This window comes from Ostrinia furnacalis, unplaced genomic scaffold (assembly GCF_004193835.3).
Source record: "Ostrinia furnacalis isolate ACB-3 unplaced genomic scaffold, ASM419383v2 OfSCF0606, whole genome shotgun sequence".
NCBI lineage: Eukaryota > Metazoa > Arthropoda > Insecta > Lepidoptera > Crambidae > Ostrinia > Ostrinia furnacalis.
This window is the reverse complement of record NW_021130845.1, coordinates 469,674-490,113: the sequence shown is the minus strand read 5'-3', so window position 1 is coordinate 490,113 and position 20,440 is coordinate 469,674. Positions and strand designations below refer to the sequence as shown.

Genomic DNA, 20,440 nt, shown 5'->3' with positions numbered 1-20,440 from the left:
TTTATCCTCCTTTTAAGTTCAAACGCTGGTTGATACTTTCCATAGTATTTATTGAATAACTTGTACAACAATATTACTCATCAGTATTACACAATTACATTTCGGCAGAATAGTCCGTTCGACACGATAGTTCACCATCGACTGCCCGCCATTGGCCACAAAATGCTAACGTGGTTTTCGCTACAGTGTGATCGGAAGCGGAAACCCCGGCGCATTTTGATATAAATTATTTCTTATTATAACAATGTTCTAAAAATATTGTAATAAATCATTATTTTAAATAAAATTGATATTAACATTTTACTGTTTTGATTTTAATTTATACAAGACTACAAATCACAACATGAGATCACAAACCGGAAGTGCAGTGTAAAATTATCATAATGAGACAATTAAATGGACACTGAAAGTTATTGCTTAGAAAACATTAATAATATTATTAGACAGTCTAACTCAAGTATATTATAATTATGTATAACCTAACAGAATGAACAATGTTATACCGTTCTAAACAAACTTAATGCCTGACAAAAACTGTCAAAAAGCGAAACTGACTGACTCACTCACTCATGACGAAATCTCGGAAAATATATAGTTCCAAAATATTGGACTGTCCTATCGATGACATTGACAGTAGGGCGCCACCGTCAATACCGAATCGCTGGTTCCGATTTATGCCATGTTGGAAACCATGTAGTTGAACGATGGTAGCGCAGCTTGGGTCATCATAACACCTAGACCACAACCTAGAACGGACTAACATCCGCTAAGAACGGATTTTACAAAACTCCACCCCTAAGGAGGTAAAACGGGGTCCACGCGTACGAAATCGTGGGCGGCCGCTGACTTATAATATCCGTCAATTTGTACAACGTACCTACTAACTTTAATATGATTTTGCTTGATTTGGAAAAAAATACCAAGGATCGCGGGCGAACTTTCTACTTTATAAAATAACGAAGGTCTGGGTTCACAGGCTCATCACTACGTGTCACTACATAGTATAAAACAAAGTCGCTTTCCGCTCTGTCCCTATGTATGCTTAGATCTTTAAAACTACGCAATGGATTTTGATGCGGTTTTTTTAATAGATAGAGTGGTTCATGAGCAAGGTTTAATTAATACTTAGCACCCATGCGAAGCCGGGGCGGGTCACTTGTTCTCTATAAATACATTCGAGACATTTCAAGAATTTGAAATCATCCTGTCGCTTGAAAACCAAACATTATGATAAGTACCATGTTCAAATGAAAAGATATTTCGTAATGCTCAAATGAAAGCAATTCTCAGATGAATTTTGTATACAAACAAACTACGCTATCTGGGTGGCCATGATTGAAGTTTACCCCATTTCAGGGAAAGCCCACATCTCCTGTCAAACTAATTTAGGTTGGAGAGACATCCCATTTTTTGCAGGAACCGTTTTTTGCAGGATCCCGTTTACTTATACCTACCATAAAACTGATTTTAAACAGTGTGTCTTCATAACTTTTATGATGTCGTCGGTCCACCTTGTGGGTGGACGTCCCACGCTGCGTTTTCCGGTACGCAGACTCCACTCCAGAACCTAGCCAGAAAGATAGCAGGAAGGCGCTGGACGCAGGCCGCTACCAACCGGGTAACATGAAAAGCATTGGGGGAGGCCTATGTTCAGCAGTGGACGTCCTATGACTGAGATGATGATGATGATGATGATGAGTCTTCATAAAGTTCACATATATGAAAAAGGGTGAAACTAAACCCATTTTTATAATATAAGCCCTTTATGAAGACTCACGCTGTATATTTAGGCACTAATAATCAGAAGTTGTTTCCTTCTCAGTCAGAGAATTTTGACCGCTCGAATCCTTTGCCAGACCATAATTTAAGGGTAACTGCCAAAGTCACGATAGCCCAGACTTCATGATGCACCAACGTTCTTACCTATGTTAAGAGCATGCGCTGGCAAACTTTCAGCTTTTATAAAATGACTATAGTTGGCGTTCATTAGCTCTTATGTCCGTTTTCACCATCCATCCCTAATTTTTAAGTGAGCCTTTTGAAAATACTTAAAAATTAAGGATTGATGGTGAAAACGAGCATTAGTCTATAGGGTCCCGTTTTGATCCTTTGGGTACCCACGGAAGCCTAAAAATGAAAATATTTTTTTATTGACTCAAAGTTTTAAAAGTTGGTTAATTCAGAGTAACTGTCAATTAATGGGTAAATTTATTTGTAAGTGTAGCAACACAGAAGACTATGAACATTGATAGTGTATATAAGAGGTTGGCTTATGGGTTGGCTCTAATATCTTTGCTAAATCTCCATCAAGATGAGGTTGCACCTACTGTGAGTATCCTATACATAGTGTAAAGCCGCATACAGAAAGAAAGCTGGAAACTTATAAGCGCTTACCAGCGCTTGTCAGCGCTGGTCCGTTCGTTCACAAAGGAAGCAGGTTGAATGGCATTTTATATGGCAGCGTCCAGCGCTGGTAAGCGCTTATAAGTTTCCAGTTTTCTTTCTGTATATGGCCTTTTATTTTGGTACATATTTATACCGATTGCATACGTGATTATTTGTAATAGCGCAAGTAAGTACACTATGCGAGAAATGACCGAGACGAAGCGCGAGCCTGCACAACCCAAAGTGCGTGTTATACTGTTTAGACTATACCGCGCATAGTGTACATGCGCCATAAAATGAGTTATTCGGGTACTTCTCATTTACACTCAAATTTGATGGTCACACAGTAATAGTTCATAAACGGTATAAGTTAGAACAATAACTTTGAAATCAGATGATAAAACATCTATTTAGCTACATACAAAATTAATTTTATCGTAATAGAAGCAAAAATAATACGAAAAAATCACATGAAACGATAAAAAACGGGGTCATTTTTCGCGTTCTCATCGTGTCACACCTTCGGTTGCAATGAAACATTTGGTTACTGCATTCACAATTTTCATTCAATTTGTGTGTATCATATACTAAAATCATCGTAATTAAATATACTTTCCACACAACAGTCAAAAAAATATCTTCTTATAATTATTTTGAATTGGGAAAGCGAAATACGTTGGTCACACGATTTTAGGTACCTAAAATTTTGAGTAATAATACAAAATTTCCGTTAAACCGAACACCAGCAACCAATCACAGCATTCTATTCGGTTAACGTCAGTCTCGCTTCGACCATTGGGGAGGTGAGATAGGTCGATCGTCGCTCCGNACCTAACAGTATATTGTAAGAACCTGCGAGCAGGCTGGAAGGAATAAAGGTAGGTTGAAAAATAATAAAGACTGCAATGAATTTTGAACTCTATGTCATGGATTTACTACGCTGGATGTGTTCTGCGGTCATTTATTTATTTAACTAACACTTTAACCTGAAGCACAGAATAAGTACTCCTAGAATCCTAAGCATCCCACATAACATCAGGTGCGATTGTGGTCAAATACCTGCCTTCGTTCGTTATCGTTCGTCGTCGTTCGAAAATGTAAAATCTATAACTTTTTGAATATAATGTTTGAGGATTCTCTAACTACCGATTCCTCCCCTCCCTTTGGAAATTCTTTCATAAGTAGAATGCGTGTATTATTTCTCATTATTTTACAACAAAACTTCTTTCACACTTTTTCACAACAAAACGTGAAAACCCGTCAACAACCCACAAAACCGTATTTAAGCTAAAGAACACAATAACCGCGGTATTATTCGCAATAAAAAAGCCTGAAAGAGGTCAAGCCTCCGCCTGAAAGCAATATGGCCACCGGAAGAGGCCACTACAAGGACCCTCGGCGCGGAAGCTAAATTTAAACTAGTTTTTATGCAGAACGGCGCAAATTGGGGCTTTAAGTTTTGAGACGTAGCCATTTTTATTTTATAGTTTGGCTTTTTTGGGTTCTTTTTGGCACTATCGTATGAGTGATTTCATTTCAAGTATTTAACAGAAAATATCTCAATCCTTAAACGAAATAGAATGCCGGGAACTATTTATTTACTACTAGCTTTCCGCCCGCGGCTTCGCCCGCGTGGAATTTTGTCTGTCACAGAAAAACTTTATCGCGCGCGTCCCTGTTTCAAAAACCGGGATAAAAACTATCCTATATTCTTTCCCGGGACTCAAACTATCTCTATGCCAAATTTCATCAAAATCGGTTGCGAGGTTTAAGCGGGAAAGCGTAACAGACAGACAGACAGACAGACAGACAGACAGACAGACAGACAGACAGACAGAGTTACTTTCGCATTTATAATATTAGTTGGGACGATGTCTTACGTGTTGTTTATTTAATAGGTACTAGCTTTCCGCCCGCGGCTTCGCCCGTGTGGAATTTTTCGCTTTTTTATACATATAACCTGTGACACTCAGCAATAATGTGACTTTCTATTGGTGAAAGAAGTTTTAAAATTGGTTCAGTAGATCCCGAGATTACCCCTTACAATTTAACAAATATACAAACACACACACTTTACCTCTTTCTTTATAATATTAGTATAGAATCTACCCGGAAAGGGATCGTAACCGTATCAATTCAAGGCGGTGGGTACCTATTCTTTGTATGAAACTCCAATACTGCAACGCACACTTATCCGCACCATAACGTAATCGCCTCGCCTCGTGGTTGATGGCACGCGAATGGCGTTGTTGATCCCTTTCCGAGTTGATAAGTCCTTTAGAAGTCCAGAAAAAAAAATGTTTTTTTATTTTTTCTTTAAAGTTTCTTGGCAAAAACGTAAAATGGTGCTTACCTTTCTTATAAGTCCTAAACGAGTCTCTCGCCGGTGTGTACTGTATATCATACACCAGGGTACTATTGGGCAGGAGACTTCTTTCCTTGTTGATCCGATACACCGCGTATTTGAAGGCAAGCTCCGCGCTGCCCCCGCGCGCTTCTTCCGTGAAAATCGCCCCTGGAAACGTCAAATGTGACAGTTAGGACATGAATCACATGTGATTCACGCGATGTTCATATGACAGCGACAGTTCTCTACAGCAGCAGCTTAAAACTAGAATTCGCCCGTGGATCACATAAGGTAAACGGCTACTAGTTCGTGATAGTACGTAAGTTCGTAAGTTTTTTTTCTAGCTCAAATAATAAGCAAATGGAATATTATTTATAAAAATTCTTCATTACTACAAAAACTCTATTATGCTATCTAAAAAACCAAGTACCAACATTGTGGCGCCAAAAATGAGAGCAATACGAAGCTTCAAACTCTCAGAGAGCCAAAAACAGCCGTGCGGCGTGCAAAGGTTGCTCTCACCCTAAGGTTAGCGCTCCAACTTCTTAAGCTTATAGAAAGGCGAAGGAACGCCCATTTGAATAAAACTTGTAATAGTGGTTTCATGTGTTCCTTGACAATTGATTTGGCTTAGAAAAAAGTTATAAGAAAACGTAGAATTCCTTTAAAATTGCGATTAATTGACTCACGAAATAGCGTACATTTTATTTTTCGGGTGTCCCCTATTTCGTGACACTACCGAATCAAGGATATTATGGATAACATTTTGATGCTTGGTTTTTAAATAATTATTTATGATAATTTAAATGTAAGTTATGAAACAAACAATGCATTTATTTAAGTTTCTCATGACTTAAATTCGGTATATGTTTCGTTCACTAGAATTTATATAACACGAGTTTGAAGTTCACATAAATCACCAATTTTAAGATAAATTAGCATAAGTACTACCAGTGCAATTTTGGTTTTAATCCGATTTGTTTTATTTATCTTTGTTTATTTGTGTAATATATGGGATAGATAATAGTTAATTGACACAATTTGACAAAAATCCATGAATTTTACTTGGGCAATTTGGAATAATCAATATCACGAAAAAAGAAACCGTATTAATGTTACTTTTTCCAAGTTCGTGATATATAAATGTATAGTGTTAGGTACTTTTATGATACATACCATCAAAGAAATCGACATATTTTTTAGTTTTTTTAATACTGACCTAGGTACCTAAAAAAATTATTAATTACTTACTTTTTATTATGAATCATTGGCGTATCTCGGGTTATTTTCAGGGGGGGCTACCCTCACTTGAAGCAGCTCCAGAAATGGGATTAGGGGGAAGGGGGGGCGCCCCCCCACATTTCTCATGGCTTGTATAAATATTTTCACATACTTATCGTCAGAAATAACAAATCAAAATTTCATGGGTACGAGGGGGGGGGCAGCCCCCCCCCCCACATTTCTAATGGTTATATAAATATTTTCACATATTGTTAGAATTAACAAATCAAAATTTTATACGTAGGTACGTACCTAGCTAGACTCACATTATTTCTCATAAATATTTCAGGTAAGTAATATCGTCAATTTCACACAATTCCTTTATTCTAAATGTATATTTTTGTTTTTAAATTTATTAAACCCTTAATCATTATTAAAATATCCTAACTCGATCCATAAAACGTTATCCCGAAATAGGGGACATGAGTTCACGAACTTAGAATCAGAGCAAAATTTTATCACGAAACAGGATCCAAACAAGAGGTCCACAGAACAATTAATATTAAAAAAAGTTCAAACTATATTACTATAATTTATGTATTAAGTTACTGTCAAAAGACCAAAGTTTAGCATACAAAAGTTTTCATACTGATATCATGCTTGGTTATTTTTAAATAAAATGTTAAAGTCGTAAGTGCCTTAATATACCGAAGTAGGGGGCACTTAATGATCCACGTGATGCATAATATGACCACCAATCTTTCGATCGAACGGCGATAATTTCCAACAGCTCCAAGTCCCAAATAACTAAATAAAACCACATGGATTATGATCCATGCGAAGCACATAAGCAGGAGAACCAAAGAAACCAACATAGCTCGCAAAATTGCTAAAATCAAGTGGCAGTGGCCGGGGCACATAGCTCGTAGAGACGATGGCCGTTGGGGCAGGAAAGTTCTCGAGTGGCACCACGGGCTGGAAGACGTAGCGTGGGCAAGCCTCCTACTAGGTGGACCGACGATCTGGTAAGGGTCACGGGAAGAGCCTAGATGCGGGCAGCGCAGGACCGTTCATTGTAGAAAACCTTGGGGGAGGCCTTTGTCCAGCGGTGGACGTCATTTGGCTGAAAGGAACGAACGAACGAAGCACATATACAGGGTGTCCCAGAATGAGTGAATCAAACTGATAGGGGAGGTAGCTCTACTAATGTAGTACTATCCCTAAAAAATATGAAAAAAAATAAAGCGCAAGGACACAAAAAATTTTTTTTTTTTAAACTGAAACTAAATCAGCTTTGTCTAAGTTTCTGGCTATAATTGCTGCGTTTGGAGTTTATTTGTACTTTTTTCTTACTTATATTAATTGTACATGATCGCTTCGTTTATCTGTAAACAAACTTTTGAAAATAATGACTAAATTTCGAGTTTAGAGCACTTTATTTTAAAAAAATCCGAAGTCAAATTTTTTTTTTCATATTTTTTAATGATAGTCTCCCCTAGCAGTTTGATTCACCCATTCTGTGACACCCTGTATGACTCACCAATCTTAACGACCGGCGACAAAGCGGCGACAAGCTCCAGCAGCAGCAGCCACAACCAACGGGACATGTTGACGCAACATCACCCAGACTGCGCGTGCGCCTCTCGATCTGTAACAACAGAGATAGGTAAAGCCCGGTCTGCGAGCACGTAGAATTTTGTCCAATGACCCCAAGCTACCCAACCTCGCGACTGTGCTACGGGCGCCCGCAGTGAGTGTGCGAGCGCAACAGCAACATAATTACGCGCGAGCGATAAGGATGGGTAGCTTGGTGTCATTGGACAAAATTCTACGTGCTCACGGACCAGACTATAGTAGGTTATTCTTAACGAAGGTTTATTGGCAGAGCATACCTTTTGACATTAAGTTCGCCTATTCTACCAATAATTTATATACATCTTTAAAGATTATAAGAAGCTTTTGAAGCCACGATAGCCGAACGGTGAAGGGGTCGGACTGGCCGATTCGTGATCCGGGGAACGCGGGTTCGGTCCCCGCCGCCGCTCGACTATTGTGGTGAGCTCACTCGTGATGCAAGCATATTATTGTTTAGCTTAGTAATTTATGTAATAACAAATTACTAATAATCTTAAAAAAAAGTAGGTATAATTCGTGAAAATAATAGATAATAGTTTTAGAACAGAAAAAACAGATTAGTAATAGTTTTATAGAAAAAAAGGGTCAAAAGTGGCACCAAGTGGTTCGTGTAATATTACACTCGGTGCTGGCTAGCCAGTTCCTTTGCTTGAACTTGGCTTGACATACTTCCGCGTGTCTAGATAGTAAAAGGCTACGATAATCTCTTTTTTTATTTATTTATTTGAATAACATTTACACTGCCATGGCAGACAATTTTCCTCAGCTGTCGAACATTCGGTAATTTTCTATGGACTTTGCGACTTCTCCTTTGGCAAATTAGTTATTTTAGACTATCGGTCGATCCAGTATAGGCATCCGCGCTAAGAAATGATTTTCCGAAATTCATCCCAAGCGGATGAAAAGGGGTCCAAAGTTTGTTCAAAAAAAAGATCTGGAAAGCTAGTTAATTAAAATTATTTTATTTAAAGCCAGCAAAATATTTTAATACGATTTATTAATCCATCTAGGCTATTAATAAATAATTAAGTACTACCATTTATTTCTTACTGAACATTTTTGTACCCAAAGTGCTATTTTTCCAAGGCATTTATTCCCAAAGGATGTACGAGGAAATAGGGAATTCTCAGGAAGAATTGTTTTTGCTCGTTAATGTCTATATAATAGAGATAGAAAGGCACCTACGATAAAAAAGACGTTTATGTACAGTCAGCGTCATATAGTTCGTGACAGCCTGTAGCCAAAACGTTCGCAACTTTTTTTGGCCACTTTTGGTGTCCCAAAATACACTCGACATCAAATAAATCGACCCTCCCGCGACGCGAACTTTAAAGATTTTCTTCTGACACAATCATGGCACCCCAACAATATTGGTGTTATTTGAAAGCCCAATAACTATCCTTAAAGAAAAACACATTTCATTTCTTAATAAATGATTAACATATACCTACCATAAATGTGACTTGAAAAAAGACCTCACTTTGGGCTCACCTCTGGGTTCAATCAGACCAATTTTTATGGTTATAAAACCAAATAATGATCTCACGTGTCCTCTTTAATCAAGATTAATCCCAACTTAACAGTTTTATAGCCACAAAAGTTGGCTCAAGCGTAACGCGTCCTTTAACTACCTATTTTTTGAAGAAGTGACTCTGGATACTTCCAGACACATTTTTGGGGTAAAAACCTTTCCTTTAATGAAATGAAGTTTAGAACTAGGCTTTTAAATGGTGCCAATATTGGTGGGAAGTGGGGATGCATACGTTTGAAATTGCTTGTCGCGGGAGGGTCGATTTATTTGATGTCGAGTGTATTTGACGCTGACTGTAGTTGTAGTTGTAGGTATAGATCGTTTTATCCATGAAGACGCGCCCCACCATTCTTCCGCTAATGTTTTGAGTGTTATCGGTACACGCTAAATTATCCATGAGTGCACACGCACACTACAATAATGATTGCTCGGATCAAACTCCCCGCATCCCTCGATCAAAAATTAGTGGGGCGCGTCTTCGTGGATGAAACGATCTAACTATAATACTTCTAGTTACACAGGGCACAAAACACAGGGTGTGTTGACAGATAATCTATAGCCAAATATGTTACAGTTAAAACTCATTATCGGTCATAACCACTTCTGACGGCTAAAATCAGTTAAAAGTGGTTTTTATCAAAATTTCTTAGCGATTAGAGTCGCTTCTCAAACTAAATTAGAAGTGAACGGCAAGCGAAAGGTCGTGGGTTCGATTCCCGCGCTAGCCAGTTCGATTTTTTTAAGTTATTTTAAAAATTGGTTTTGAATTATCCCGTCAAAAGTGGTTTTGACCAAGGGCGTTAGTCAAAAACACTTTTTTGACAGCGAAGTCAGTCTAACAAACTAGTAATCTTTCAATTACATAAATAAAGAAATTATTTTTTTTATTGTAAGGATTTTATAAAGACTGAAAGATTATATTTTGTGGATAATGATTCTGTTTTTCAAACGCTTTGAATTATCCCCGCTGATTGTTTTCCAATCTTTGATAAGGAAAGAATGGAATAATTCCAGACGCTCTGGAATCCAATTGGAATTCTTGGGGCGGCATTTCTTCCATTATAATACGTTTTAAACAAAAGTTAAATGACTAATGATTCTTTCTCGCTTTTGTGTTGGGCCATGGACAGTGCTAGTGATGGGATGATTATAAACTAATTTTTATCGATATTTTTAATGAGCCTGTGTGTGGTCAAACTTCTTTTACTTAATCGGTAATTTACGATTCATCATCATCATTTCAGCTATAGGACGTCCACTGCTGAACATAGGCCTCCCCCGATTGCCGGTTGGTGGCGGCCTGCAACCAGCGTCTTCCTGCTACCTTTACTTAATGAGGTCGTCGGTCCACCTTGTCCTACGCTGCGCTTTCCGGAACGTGGCCTCTACTCCAAAACCTTGCTGCCTCATCGGCCGTCAGTTACGATGGAGTTACGAGTTTACGATTATTTCAGACAAAATAAGTCAAACTTAAACGTAAAATGGTACCAAACATTACAATTTCTATCTATGCAACGCCATTTCAACAACAGTTGGTGATTTAACAAATCGCTGACCTGGAGCAGGTTCGAAATAATAAAGGCTAGAATTGGAATATTTTTCTGCCATTCACACTTTCTCAGGCGAATCGAGTACGGCAATATTAAAGTTTGTACAATAAAAAGCTGTAAGATTACAGTAGTTAGGTTTTTCTCGTGGCTTTGCTCGCGAGATTATCGATTTTTCTGATAAAAACTATTTTAATCTGGTGTTTTTCTCTGTGTCAAATTATGTGAATACCGCATGAAAAATCTGTTCAGTCGTCTTTGAGTTCATCGCAAGCATACGGTGAAGTAGAGAAGATACAATAATATTATTATCGATATTTTAATCTCGCCCCATCTCTACGCTGCGACATTTATATCGAATGCAAATTTATTTGAGGAATTCGAGGCAATTCGCGTCAAAAGTTTTATATTGAATTAGTTAAGGAAACACCCGAAATGAATTTTGTGAAGAAATTGAAAAGTCAACTGGTGTCTGACTTAATGAACCGATGGTTTTCCATCACATATCGGTGGAATTGCATAAAGCAATCGATAACATTTGACAGTTCTTAACGTACGATTATTCTGTCAAACGCTTTGCTTTTAACTGACTTTATCGTATGTTATGAACTGTCAAATGATTACGATTTCTTTACACAATTCTTTACAAAACTAAAATTTTCATACAATTTTTAAACGGCGTTTGATGTAAACTCACACTCGACCCACAGTACATAGTATACTCGTAGTTACCACTTAGGTAGGTACTCCTAGGAAATAAAAATACAGCAAATCAGGTGCTCTCTTTTACTCGTACGAAAACTCTACAATCTTCTTAAATAGAATTTGGCGAAATTCGTAAGAAGCAAGTAATCTGCAGGCAATTTTGCCGAGTTTTTTGCATAACAACTTTTATGGAAGTTTGTAACTTGAAAAGTTTTCCTTTAGGCGTGACAAACAAACAAATACCACGAATATTATGATTGGGACCCTGCTTTTGAGGTAAATAAAGTAAATTGGTCGTCGGTCCACCTTGTAAACGTTCACGCAGCGTTTTCCGGTACGCGGCCTCCATTCCAGAACCTTGCTGCCCCATCGGCATCATCATTAATAATTGCAAGTTTAGAATATTATTTGTCCACTTGAATTATAATTTTATTCGACACTCGCTTAATGTGCAAGCCATTACAAAAAATGCAGTTCATACGCTGAAAGTAGGCACCTCTAAAACCCTCAGGAGAATTCGGTGTCGAAATACGTTAAGTTTCACACTTACGTAGAAACTTCTCATAACAAAGTTCTTAAAAGGTTTGTTTACCAACGGTTGTCATTTCGGTTAGCCGAGTTTGGCTGTGTACAGCTCCACTATTGAGATGTTGATAAAACTAGCTATAGAATCTACAGTATCGATAGAAAAGTATCGATCGCTTGGTGTCACTAGCCAAAAACACGTGTAAGTAAAGTTTGTTGTATATAATTTGATGGACCGACACTTCTCCGCTCTGCTCCGCCTTGGAAACCGGGCCTTAACGCTGATGTCAAATCACCTGTCATCCGCTTTGCAATGGAGCGAAGTCGAACCTTAACTTCGAACTCCTCCTATGTTCTTCTGGGTAATTTCGTTGCGGGTCCAATGACAGTTTAACTTTCCCCCGAGGCAAACTTGGCCTTCACTGGTTGGGTTATTGGCGGTCAAGCTGTATATCCTGGCTACACAGGAGTTGCAGCGGTGGGAACGAGAGGTTGGAATAGTTCCGTTTGATGTCAAATCTTATTGTCTCTAATAGGTACACGAACATTGTAACTTCGTAAAATCGGTCGTACCGAAGCCATCTAAACGCGTGTTGAGTTACAAAAACTTGGCCATAGGTTAAAAATACCCTCTTTTTAGGGTGTCAAATGTCAAACGGGATCTTGTTCGGAGCTTTAAAACCATTATTGATTGTGTGGATCGATGGGTTTATGTTTTAACTAGCGGCCGCCCGCGACTTTGTACGCGAGGACCCCGTTTTAGCCCTTTCGGGGTTGAATTTTGCAAAATGACATCTTAGTGAGCACCTACGTTCGAAAAGGAACTCCCTTGCAAAATTTGAGACTCCTAGCAGTTGTAGTTTCTGAGATTTCATGATGAGTGATTGAGTCAGTCAGTGACCTTTCGCTTTTATAGATATAAAATAACCAGTGGGTCTAGACAAAGTGCAAATTATAATCGCAAACCAGTCGATAAGTGGTCGAAAAGCCCCTTTTTTGTATGGAGTTTTGACGGATTCGATTTTCGATTTGATCAAAAAGTGCCTTTTGTCTAGGGGGGCTGAACATGATAATATTTCAGTGCTTGAGGTACGGGTAGGGTTGCCAGGTCCAAAAACATAAAAGCCGGACTCTGCGCTTCATTTGGCCGGACATTTACCCTAAAAGCAATTAGCAATTAGTGTCATAGATCACGAATGAGTACTATCATCATCGGTTGCCATCGGTCCTGAGTGTGCGCTTCAATTTATTCTGTGGCTCGAGTTTCGCTTGGCGCGGCAGCCAAATAAAAAGCCTAAAAAAAGCCGGACATGCCGATATTTGGCCGGACAAGACCGTAAAGACAAACATGTCCCTGACACCTGGCAACTCTAGGTATTGATGACCCAAGCTGAACTGTCCCACCAAACTCAATGACAGGGGGGCGCTACCATCGTTCAACTATATGGTTTCCAACATGGCAAAAATCGGAACCAGCGATCCGGTATTGACGGTGGCGCCCCACTGTCAATGTCATCGATAGGACAGTTCACTATTTTGGAACTATACGGGAGCGGCACGCGAGGGTGTTTTTGTGACGGTCAAACGTCAGCGAGACTTCAGATGTATGCTCTGTCACCTTATAATGTCAATGTCACCCCTCCCGTGCCGCTCCCATACTGACTGAGTTAAGATCTACATATCTATCTATATAAATAAAAATGAATTGATGTTCGTTAGTCTGATTAAAACTTGAGAACGGCTGGGCCGATTGAGCTGATTTTGGTTTTAAAATGTTTGTCGTAGTCCAGGGTAGGTCTAAACGGTGAGCAAATACGCGCGCGATATTGTTTTTCTGTGACAGACAAAATTTCACGCGGGCGAAGCCGCGGGCGGAAAGCTAGTTATACCTAACTAGCGGCCGCCCTTAGGGGGGAGTTTCGTAAAATCCTTTCTTAGCGGATGCCCACGTCATAACATCTACCTGCATGCCAAATTTCAGCCCGATCCGTCCAGTGGTTTGGGCTGTGCGTTGATAGATCACTATGTTAGTCAGTCAGTCACCTTTGAGTTATACAGGGTGTTGGGTAAATGGGTATATGTATAAGCCGACACTAGCCCATGTTAACATGGGCATAATAATATAAATGGTATGGTGAAGTCAGAAATTTGATATCATCGTTTAAATTTTTTTAATTTTCATACAAAATAAATTTTATAAAATCCGGTTTGTATGAAAATAAAAATAATTAAAATGAAGACATCAATTCTCTGACTTCACCATACCATGGGCTAGTGTCGGCTCATATATCCATTTACCTATTTAGATAACCTTCAACTTGTTATCTACAGTTCTATACTTGTCATTTAGCAAAAGGCTTGTCTGTATCCGATAGATAGGAAGTATTACGAGTATTTAGTACTTAACGTCTTTTCCTTTCAAAGAAACCGACAAACATCTTAATCTTTTCCCAATAAACCTTTACCAAACAAACTTCGAAGGAAATCACTTGAAAAATTCAAGACGAAAAACAAAGAGTTTCGAACTTAGCAGCTTTCCTCGAGTGCCCTCGGAAGCGATCGCGGGTGAAAACCATTGAGTGTTCGACGAGCGAGTGAAACGGAGCGTAATAGCGTTATTATTAGGGTTCCGTACCCAAACGAGACCCTTAGTTACGGGACTATTCCCACCTCTCGTTCGTATCGGGACACTTGCGCGAAAGACACTAGCGCGAACGGACGTTAGCGCTAAAAGACAATAGCGCGTACGAACGTTAGCGCGAAAAGACATGAGCGCGAAAGACACTAATGTGAAAGACATTTGCGCAAAAGAAACTAGCGCGAAAGACATTTGCGCGAAAAGATATGCGCACGATTTTCTGCACCGCGGTGTCCAGATTTTTTTTCCTTTCTAGACCCCCCCGTCGATTAAGTTGAATATTGTGTAAGTGTACCAGAATCCCACCGCTGCAACTCCTGTGCAGCCAGGATCTACAGCTTGACCGCCAATAAAAACTGTTGGTTCAACGGGACCCTATTAAGCTAGTAAGTTGCCGGAAGAAACATATTTAAAAATGCAATTCAGCGACTTGGCCCATACCTAAACCGACCTAAAATTTAAATTTTCAAATTCAAATAGTTTATTCAGTACATAAGTACTTAGGCCCTTTCCAGGGCACTTATACTCGTCCCAAATATAGCTTGCCCTACCACCACTTCGGGACAACATGAGCTGGTGCTGAGAAGAAGTGGCGGAAGAAACTCGGTCACCTTCGTCAGCCTCTTTTGGCCAAAGTCGCTGGAAGACTCGTAAACGGTGACCAATATCGGATTAAATAGCTGTGCCCGCGACTTCAAAGTCAAAGTCAAAATTTCTTTATTTGTTTAGGCTAATAAATAGTTCTTAAAAAATCGTCATTTTGCTCTTAAGGAGCCTCTACATGTCTCATAATCTTTTTACCCTACCAGCGCTTCGAGACCAACATTTGGCAAGTGCTGAGAAGAAGCGCCGCAACAAACTTCGTACGCCTGAAAACCCGTTTTCGCACCATTTTTCATTATTGCTCTGCTCCTATTGATCGTAGCGTGATGTTGTATAGCCTATAGCCTTCCTCGATAAATGGGCTATCTAACACTGAAAGAATTTTTCAAATCGGACGAGTAGTTCCGGAGATTAGCGCGTTCAAGTAAACAAACAAACAAACTCTACAGCATTATAATATTAGTATAGATTAGTATAGATAGATGATAAAAAAAACTGTAAATAAGCAGAATCTTAACGGATTAAATAAAGGATGGATGTTAAACAAAGTCCTCCAATAATTTCTCAAGTTTATAGGATCGGAGGGGCACAATGCAAACATACTCATATTTTGTGTCCATGAACGTTATCTGTTTGTACTGGTCTTGGTATTAAGTATATTACTTAAATGTTTATTAATATGTATGTCGCAGTCGGATTGTATAATCCGCCGTTTTACATTACCACTAGGCATTTTACATTACAGCTCTGTTTTGTAATACGGCGGTTTAACGTTTAGGCGGATTGTCATTGCGATACGTTCTTCAATACGGCGGCCCACGTTTAGCCGCATCGTATTACTATAGATTGTAGGGTGACCATACTTACAAAATAAAACAATGTTTAATGAAAATAAAGAAGAACGGTCATCTCTGACTGTGACCCAGGCCCGACAGAATATGTATGTCTCGTTTCTGTCGGGTCTGGGTTTTTTTTGTATGGGGCGCCGGGCGTGACCGTTCTTCTTTTAATAAGACAGATTTTAAGAATTATTATCTTCGTTACTGTATACTAAATAATATATTTGGCTTCAGTATTTTTTTTTTACTTATATAAATCACAAGGGATAGCCATCTAAAAAAAAGTAACTCAAAACAATATTAGACTTTTCTAAACATTTTAAGAATTAATTAGATATTTGGCTTTAGTCTTTTTTAGACATTAAAAATGATCACAGGGAACAGGTAACTCAAAACAATAAAGTTTTAGCCATTTTTCTGGGTTATTTTTCTTTAAGATAAAATTATCTTCACCGGCCACAGCCATGATTTCATATTTTTACACTAATAATATTATTGTGTAGGATTCCGCCGAACACCAGAATCCATAGCCACTTGGTCCGGCAGCGCCACGGTATTGAAAAAAGGAACTAAAAACTATCAAAGCGGCGGGTAATGACACGCTGTTTTACATTACGGCTAGCCGTATTGAAGAACGTTTGGCGCCGAATACATTCCGGCGGATTTTCATTCAGCTGTATTCAATCCGCCTAAACGTTAAGCCGCCGTATTACAAAACAGAGCTGTAATGCAAAATGCCTAGCTGTAATGTAAAACGGCGGATTATACAATTTGACTGCGACATGTATGTTACAGGAAATGTATGAATTCTAGGAATTGTATACCTACTATTCCTAGGAAATGTATATGTTACGGTTAATGTGATAAATTGAAAATTATTAATAATAACCGGTTATTATGAATAATCACCGACAGTCGCGGTAAAAGTGATAAATTAATCACATTTAACAGTGATTATTTAATAATTCAACCTTAGTTCTAACAAATTTCATAAAAGAGAACAACATCTTGTGTACGTGCTCGTGTAAAGCCAAACTCTTGAACGTTTTGATATCATATATTAATATAATTTGGCATAATGAGTTTGGAATGTTTCTTGCATAATATTACTTTTCCATGATGCCTATAACACAATGTTTTGATTTAAAGTGAAAAATAGGTTAAGGTGCGGCGGGGGTGGCCCTTGGGCCACCCCTAAGCCGCCTATTTAGTTTTATACACACATAAATGACCTCATATTAATCACATTTACCAAATCATGTGGTGATTATTCATAATAACCGGCGATTATTCATAATTTTCACATTTATCACTTTGACCGTAACATATACAATTCCGAAGCTATTTAGGAAATGTTTAAAATATTGCTTCAGAGATTTTTTAATACGCTCATATCCTAGGAAATGTATACTTTTCCTAGGAATTTTATAGAATTCCAATATTGTATTAGGAAATGTATAAAACTAAGCGCCACAAGCGCCTTCGCGTGATCGGTTGCCCCTCGGTACGCCTAAAATTTCATTTAGCCAAACCACATCGGCCGATAGGTACTTTGAACTCACAATTATAATTATTATTGTTTAGCCTGCTGACAGTTGTTTTCGCACTATTATACTTTGGCCGAAAAAAATATTTGCCTAAAATTTATTGGCATACCTTTCTTTCGGCATCACGCATATTACGCTGAAGTATTTGTTTTTCCCTAATTTTAAAACTCTTTTATTAAACTTTTATTGACATGAAGGTTTTAGTACTCCTGTAGCTGGATAACAAAGTCTCGGTTAGGTTAGGTTAGACTTGCGACCTTACACATACACAGCTGCCGCGGCGTGGTAGCGCCATTTAAGTTTCGGGAGAAAAAAAAGTGGCGTAATAAAAATAATTTTGTGTAAAAAAAATTTAGGCTTAAAATTTGTGTGCCATAGACAACTAGGCGTATAAAAAATTTGGCGATTCGATAGAGACCCCGCGTAATCGGATGATGCAATATCCTGCCCTCGAACCGCATGTCCACTCGTAGGTAATTATTGAAATCTTAATTACATTTCCGATTGCTGTTTAGGAAATGTGTAAATTTCCTAGGAAATGTGTGTAATATAATTTACATCACACATTTCCGGGTGATTTTAGGACTTATACACAATTTCTAGGAATTGTATACAATGACGGATTTCATACATTTCCTGTAACATGTACATAGCTACCTATTTATACATATGTATCTATAAGATTTTAACCGTTGACCTACGCATAAGTTAAGCTTTACATTTAAAATGTCCACCTACAATCTTGACTTCAATTTTACAGTAAACTAGCGGCCGCCCGCGACTTCGTACGCGTGGATCCCGTTTTACTCCCTTAGGGGTGGAGTTTGCTCTGCGTTGATAGATCACTATGTCAGTCAGTCAGTCACATTTGAGTTATAATATTCAAATAGATTCTGCCAAGTGCGAGATAAGCTTACGTGCAGAGTTCCGTATACATTAATTTATCGCAAGAAATTCAAGCTTTAGATAGGTACATGATGTACGAGTAAATAGGTAGGTACTTTTGTTCTATTTACTTACTACTGTGGAAATCAAATAGACTGTGACTGATCTTATAAAGATTACAATTTTTTGAATACGGGTCCCTAAAGTTGTGACACGTTAGTTTGACCTAGGGATGTTATGGATGGATACGCTTACAGATATTAAAGGAATAATATACCGGTTTCGGTTACGGTAACGGATATTTTTTTATTTCGAATATCCTAAAGTTTCGGTTACGGTTACGGATATCCTTAACATCCCTGGTTTGACCCCCTTAATAAACACAGTCCTATGTAAATAAAACCGATCTAGTTAATTGGGAAGTAGTAATTAAATAGGTACTAAATTGAGTCTCCCAACGACTTGGCCCTCTTTTGGCTTGGTCAACGGGCCAGGTCGCCGAATTGAATTTTTACGTATTTTTTTATTTTTTCTTCCGGCAACACTTACGCCCGTATTCACAAACGATGCTTGCTTAAGTGAAGCAGCAAATCGAACGCACAGCATTGAATTATAGAGCTCTGTGATTGGATCGTGTGTCACCCTGTGCGTCCACGCGCACTGTGAGACCTCATAGTAATGTTTGTGAATACGGGCGTTAGATTCTAGAGTAGATTTTTGTTGATTTAATTTAATAATAAAACATTAAAGTTGGACTACTCGCTAAATTATACTCTATTTTTGGAAAATAAATAGTTATTAAATATTGCTGTTAAGTTTAATTACCATATAAAATATTTTAGGACGACAGCACATTAAGGTTAACACTGAATCTTATGAAATTGTAATAAAAGTGATTTTGCCACAAAAATGTGTAGGCTGATGTGCTTTCGACTGAATTATGTAGCTTTTTTTGCATTTTATGAGTTAGCTCTACTTTACGCCGTATTTATATTGAAAAATATGTACTTAAAATCTAACATTTTTAGTGCCACTTAATTTGTAATTAACCCATCATTCTCAAGTTAATTAAACCTAATTCTTCTGTCAAACAACCCAGAACAATCTGCATTATCAAAAAATAACAATAAACGTTATTTATAACGAGCGCAATTACACATCACTAATGCTAATGTTAATGAACTTGCACACAATCTCGTTACGGATATGCAAATCCACGACCTCATAAAAGACTTCGTATGCAAGCGAACGTACAAAGAAGAATTTATTCACGTACCTTTAAGGGTGATCTAGCCGATCGCATGGAACTCAAGTCTTCTAACACACGCGAAAATCCAAAGACACACGCACATAACCCAGCACTCACTACACAGAACAAATCTTGCTAACTATCCACATAATTATACCAACACTGCCTTCATTTTCAGCACAAAACGTCGTTGTAACACAAAAAACTGTTCGCAGTCTACAAACCGTGCCATCGAGGATTCCCTACTGATTATTTCATGGAGTACATGGAAAAACCTATAGCTATGTGAAACTGGTACTTTGATAGCACAAGAATTTGAACTCTAAAAATGCTGGTGTATGGTTGGTATTGATTTGCGGGTGGAATGAGGGTGGCGGCTTTACCACCCCAACCCCTACAGCTAGGAAGGGATGTTCGTTAACGTCGGGCCAAATAACTATTAACGGTAAAGGTATAAAAATATTTATTTAAGACTCGTGACTCCGGAGAATTCTCGCTTAAGCTTAGATTACTTTCAGTTAACTTAAACACTTGTGTGATTTGAGTTAACTTTACCAATTAATTTACCAATTACCAATCCCACTTAAGTAAGTTAATGCAGTGACAAATAATGTTTAAGTAATAAACTTGAAGACTTCTTCAGTTTTGATAATGTAAAAAAAACTTACAACGTAGATTGTTTTTAATTTTTTTTTATTCACATAAAAAATTAAATGTCGTAACAATCGTCTTGTTTAGTTGGTTCGATAACGATGAAAATGTGCTGCGATGCCCGCGAAGATT

General features: G+C 38.2%; 1 protein-coding gene across 1 annotated transcript in view; it reads right to left on the bottom strand.

The window, feature by feature from the left end:
- Positions 1–19,983, bottom strand: part of LOC114366267 (glutamate receptor ionotropic, kainate 2) — a 48,652-nt gene extending 28,669 nt beyond the window's left edge. The window contains exons 1-3 of the mRNA XM_028323094.1: positions 19,685–19,983; positions 7,494–7,601; positions 4,739–4,900 (exon numbers count right to left, since the gene is read on the bottom strand). Coding sequence (XP_028178895.1) covers positions 4,739–4,900; positions 7,494–7,560 — 229 coding nt within the window. The 5' untranslated portion in view covers positions 7,561–7,601; positions 19,685–19,983. The remainder of the gene's footprint in view (positions 1–4,738; positions 4,901–7,493; positions 7,602–19,684) is intronic.
- Between the last annotated feature and the right edge of the window lie 457 nt (positions 19,984–20,440).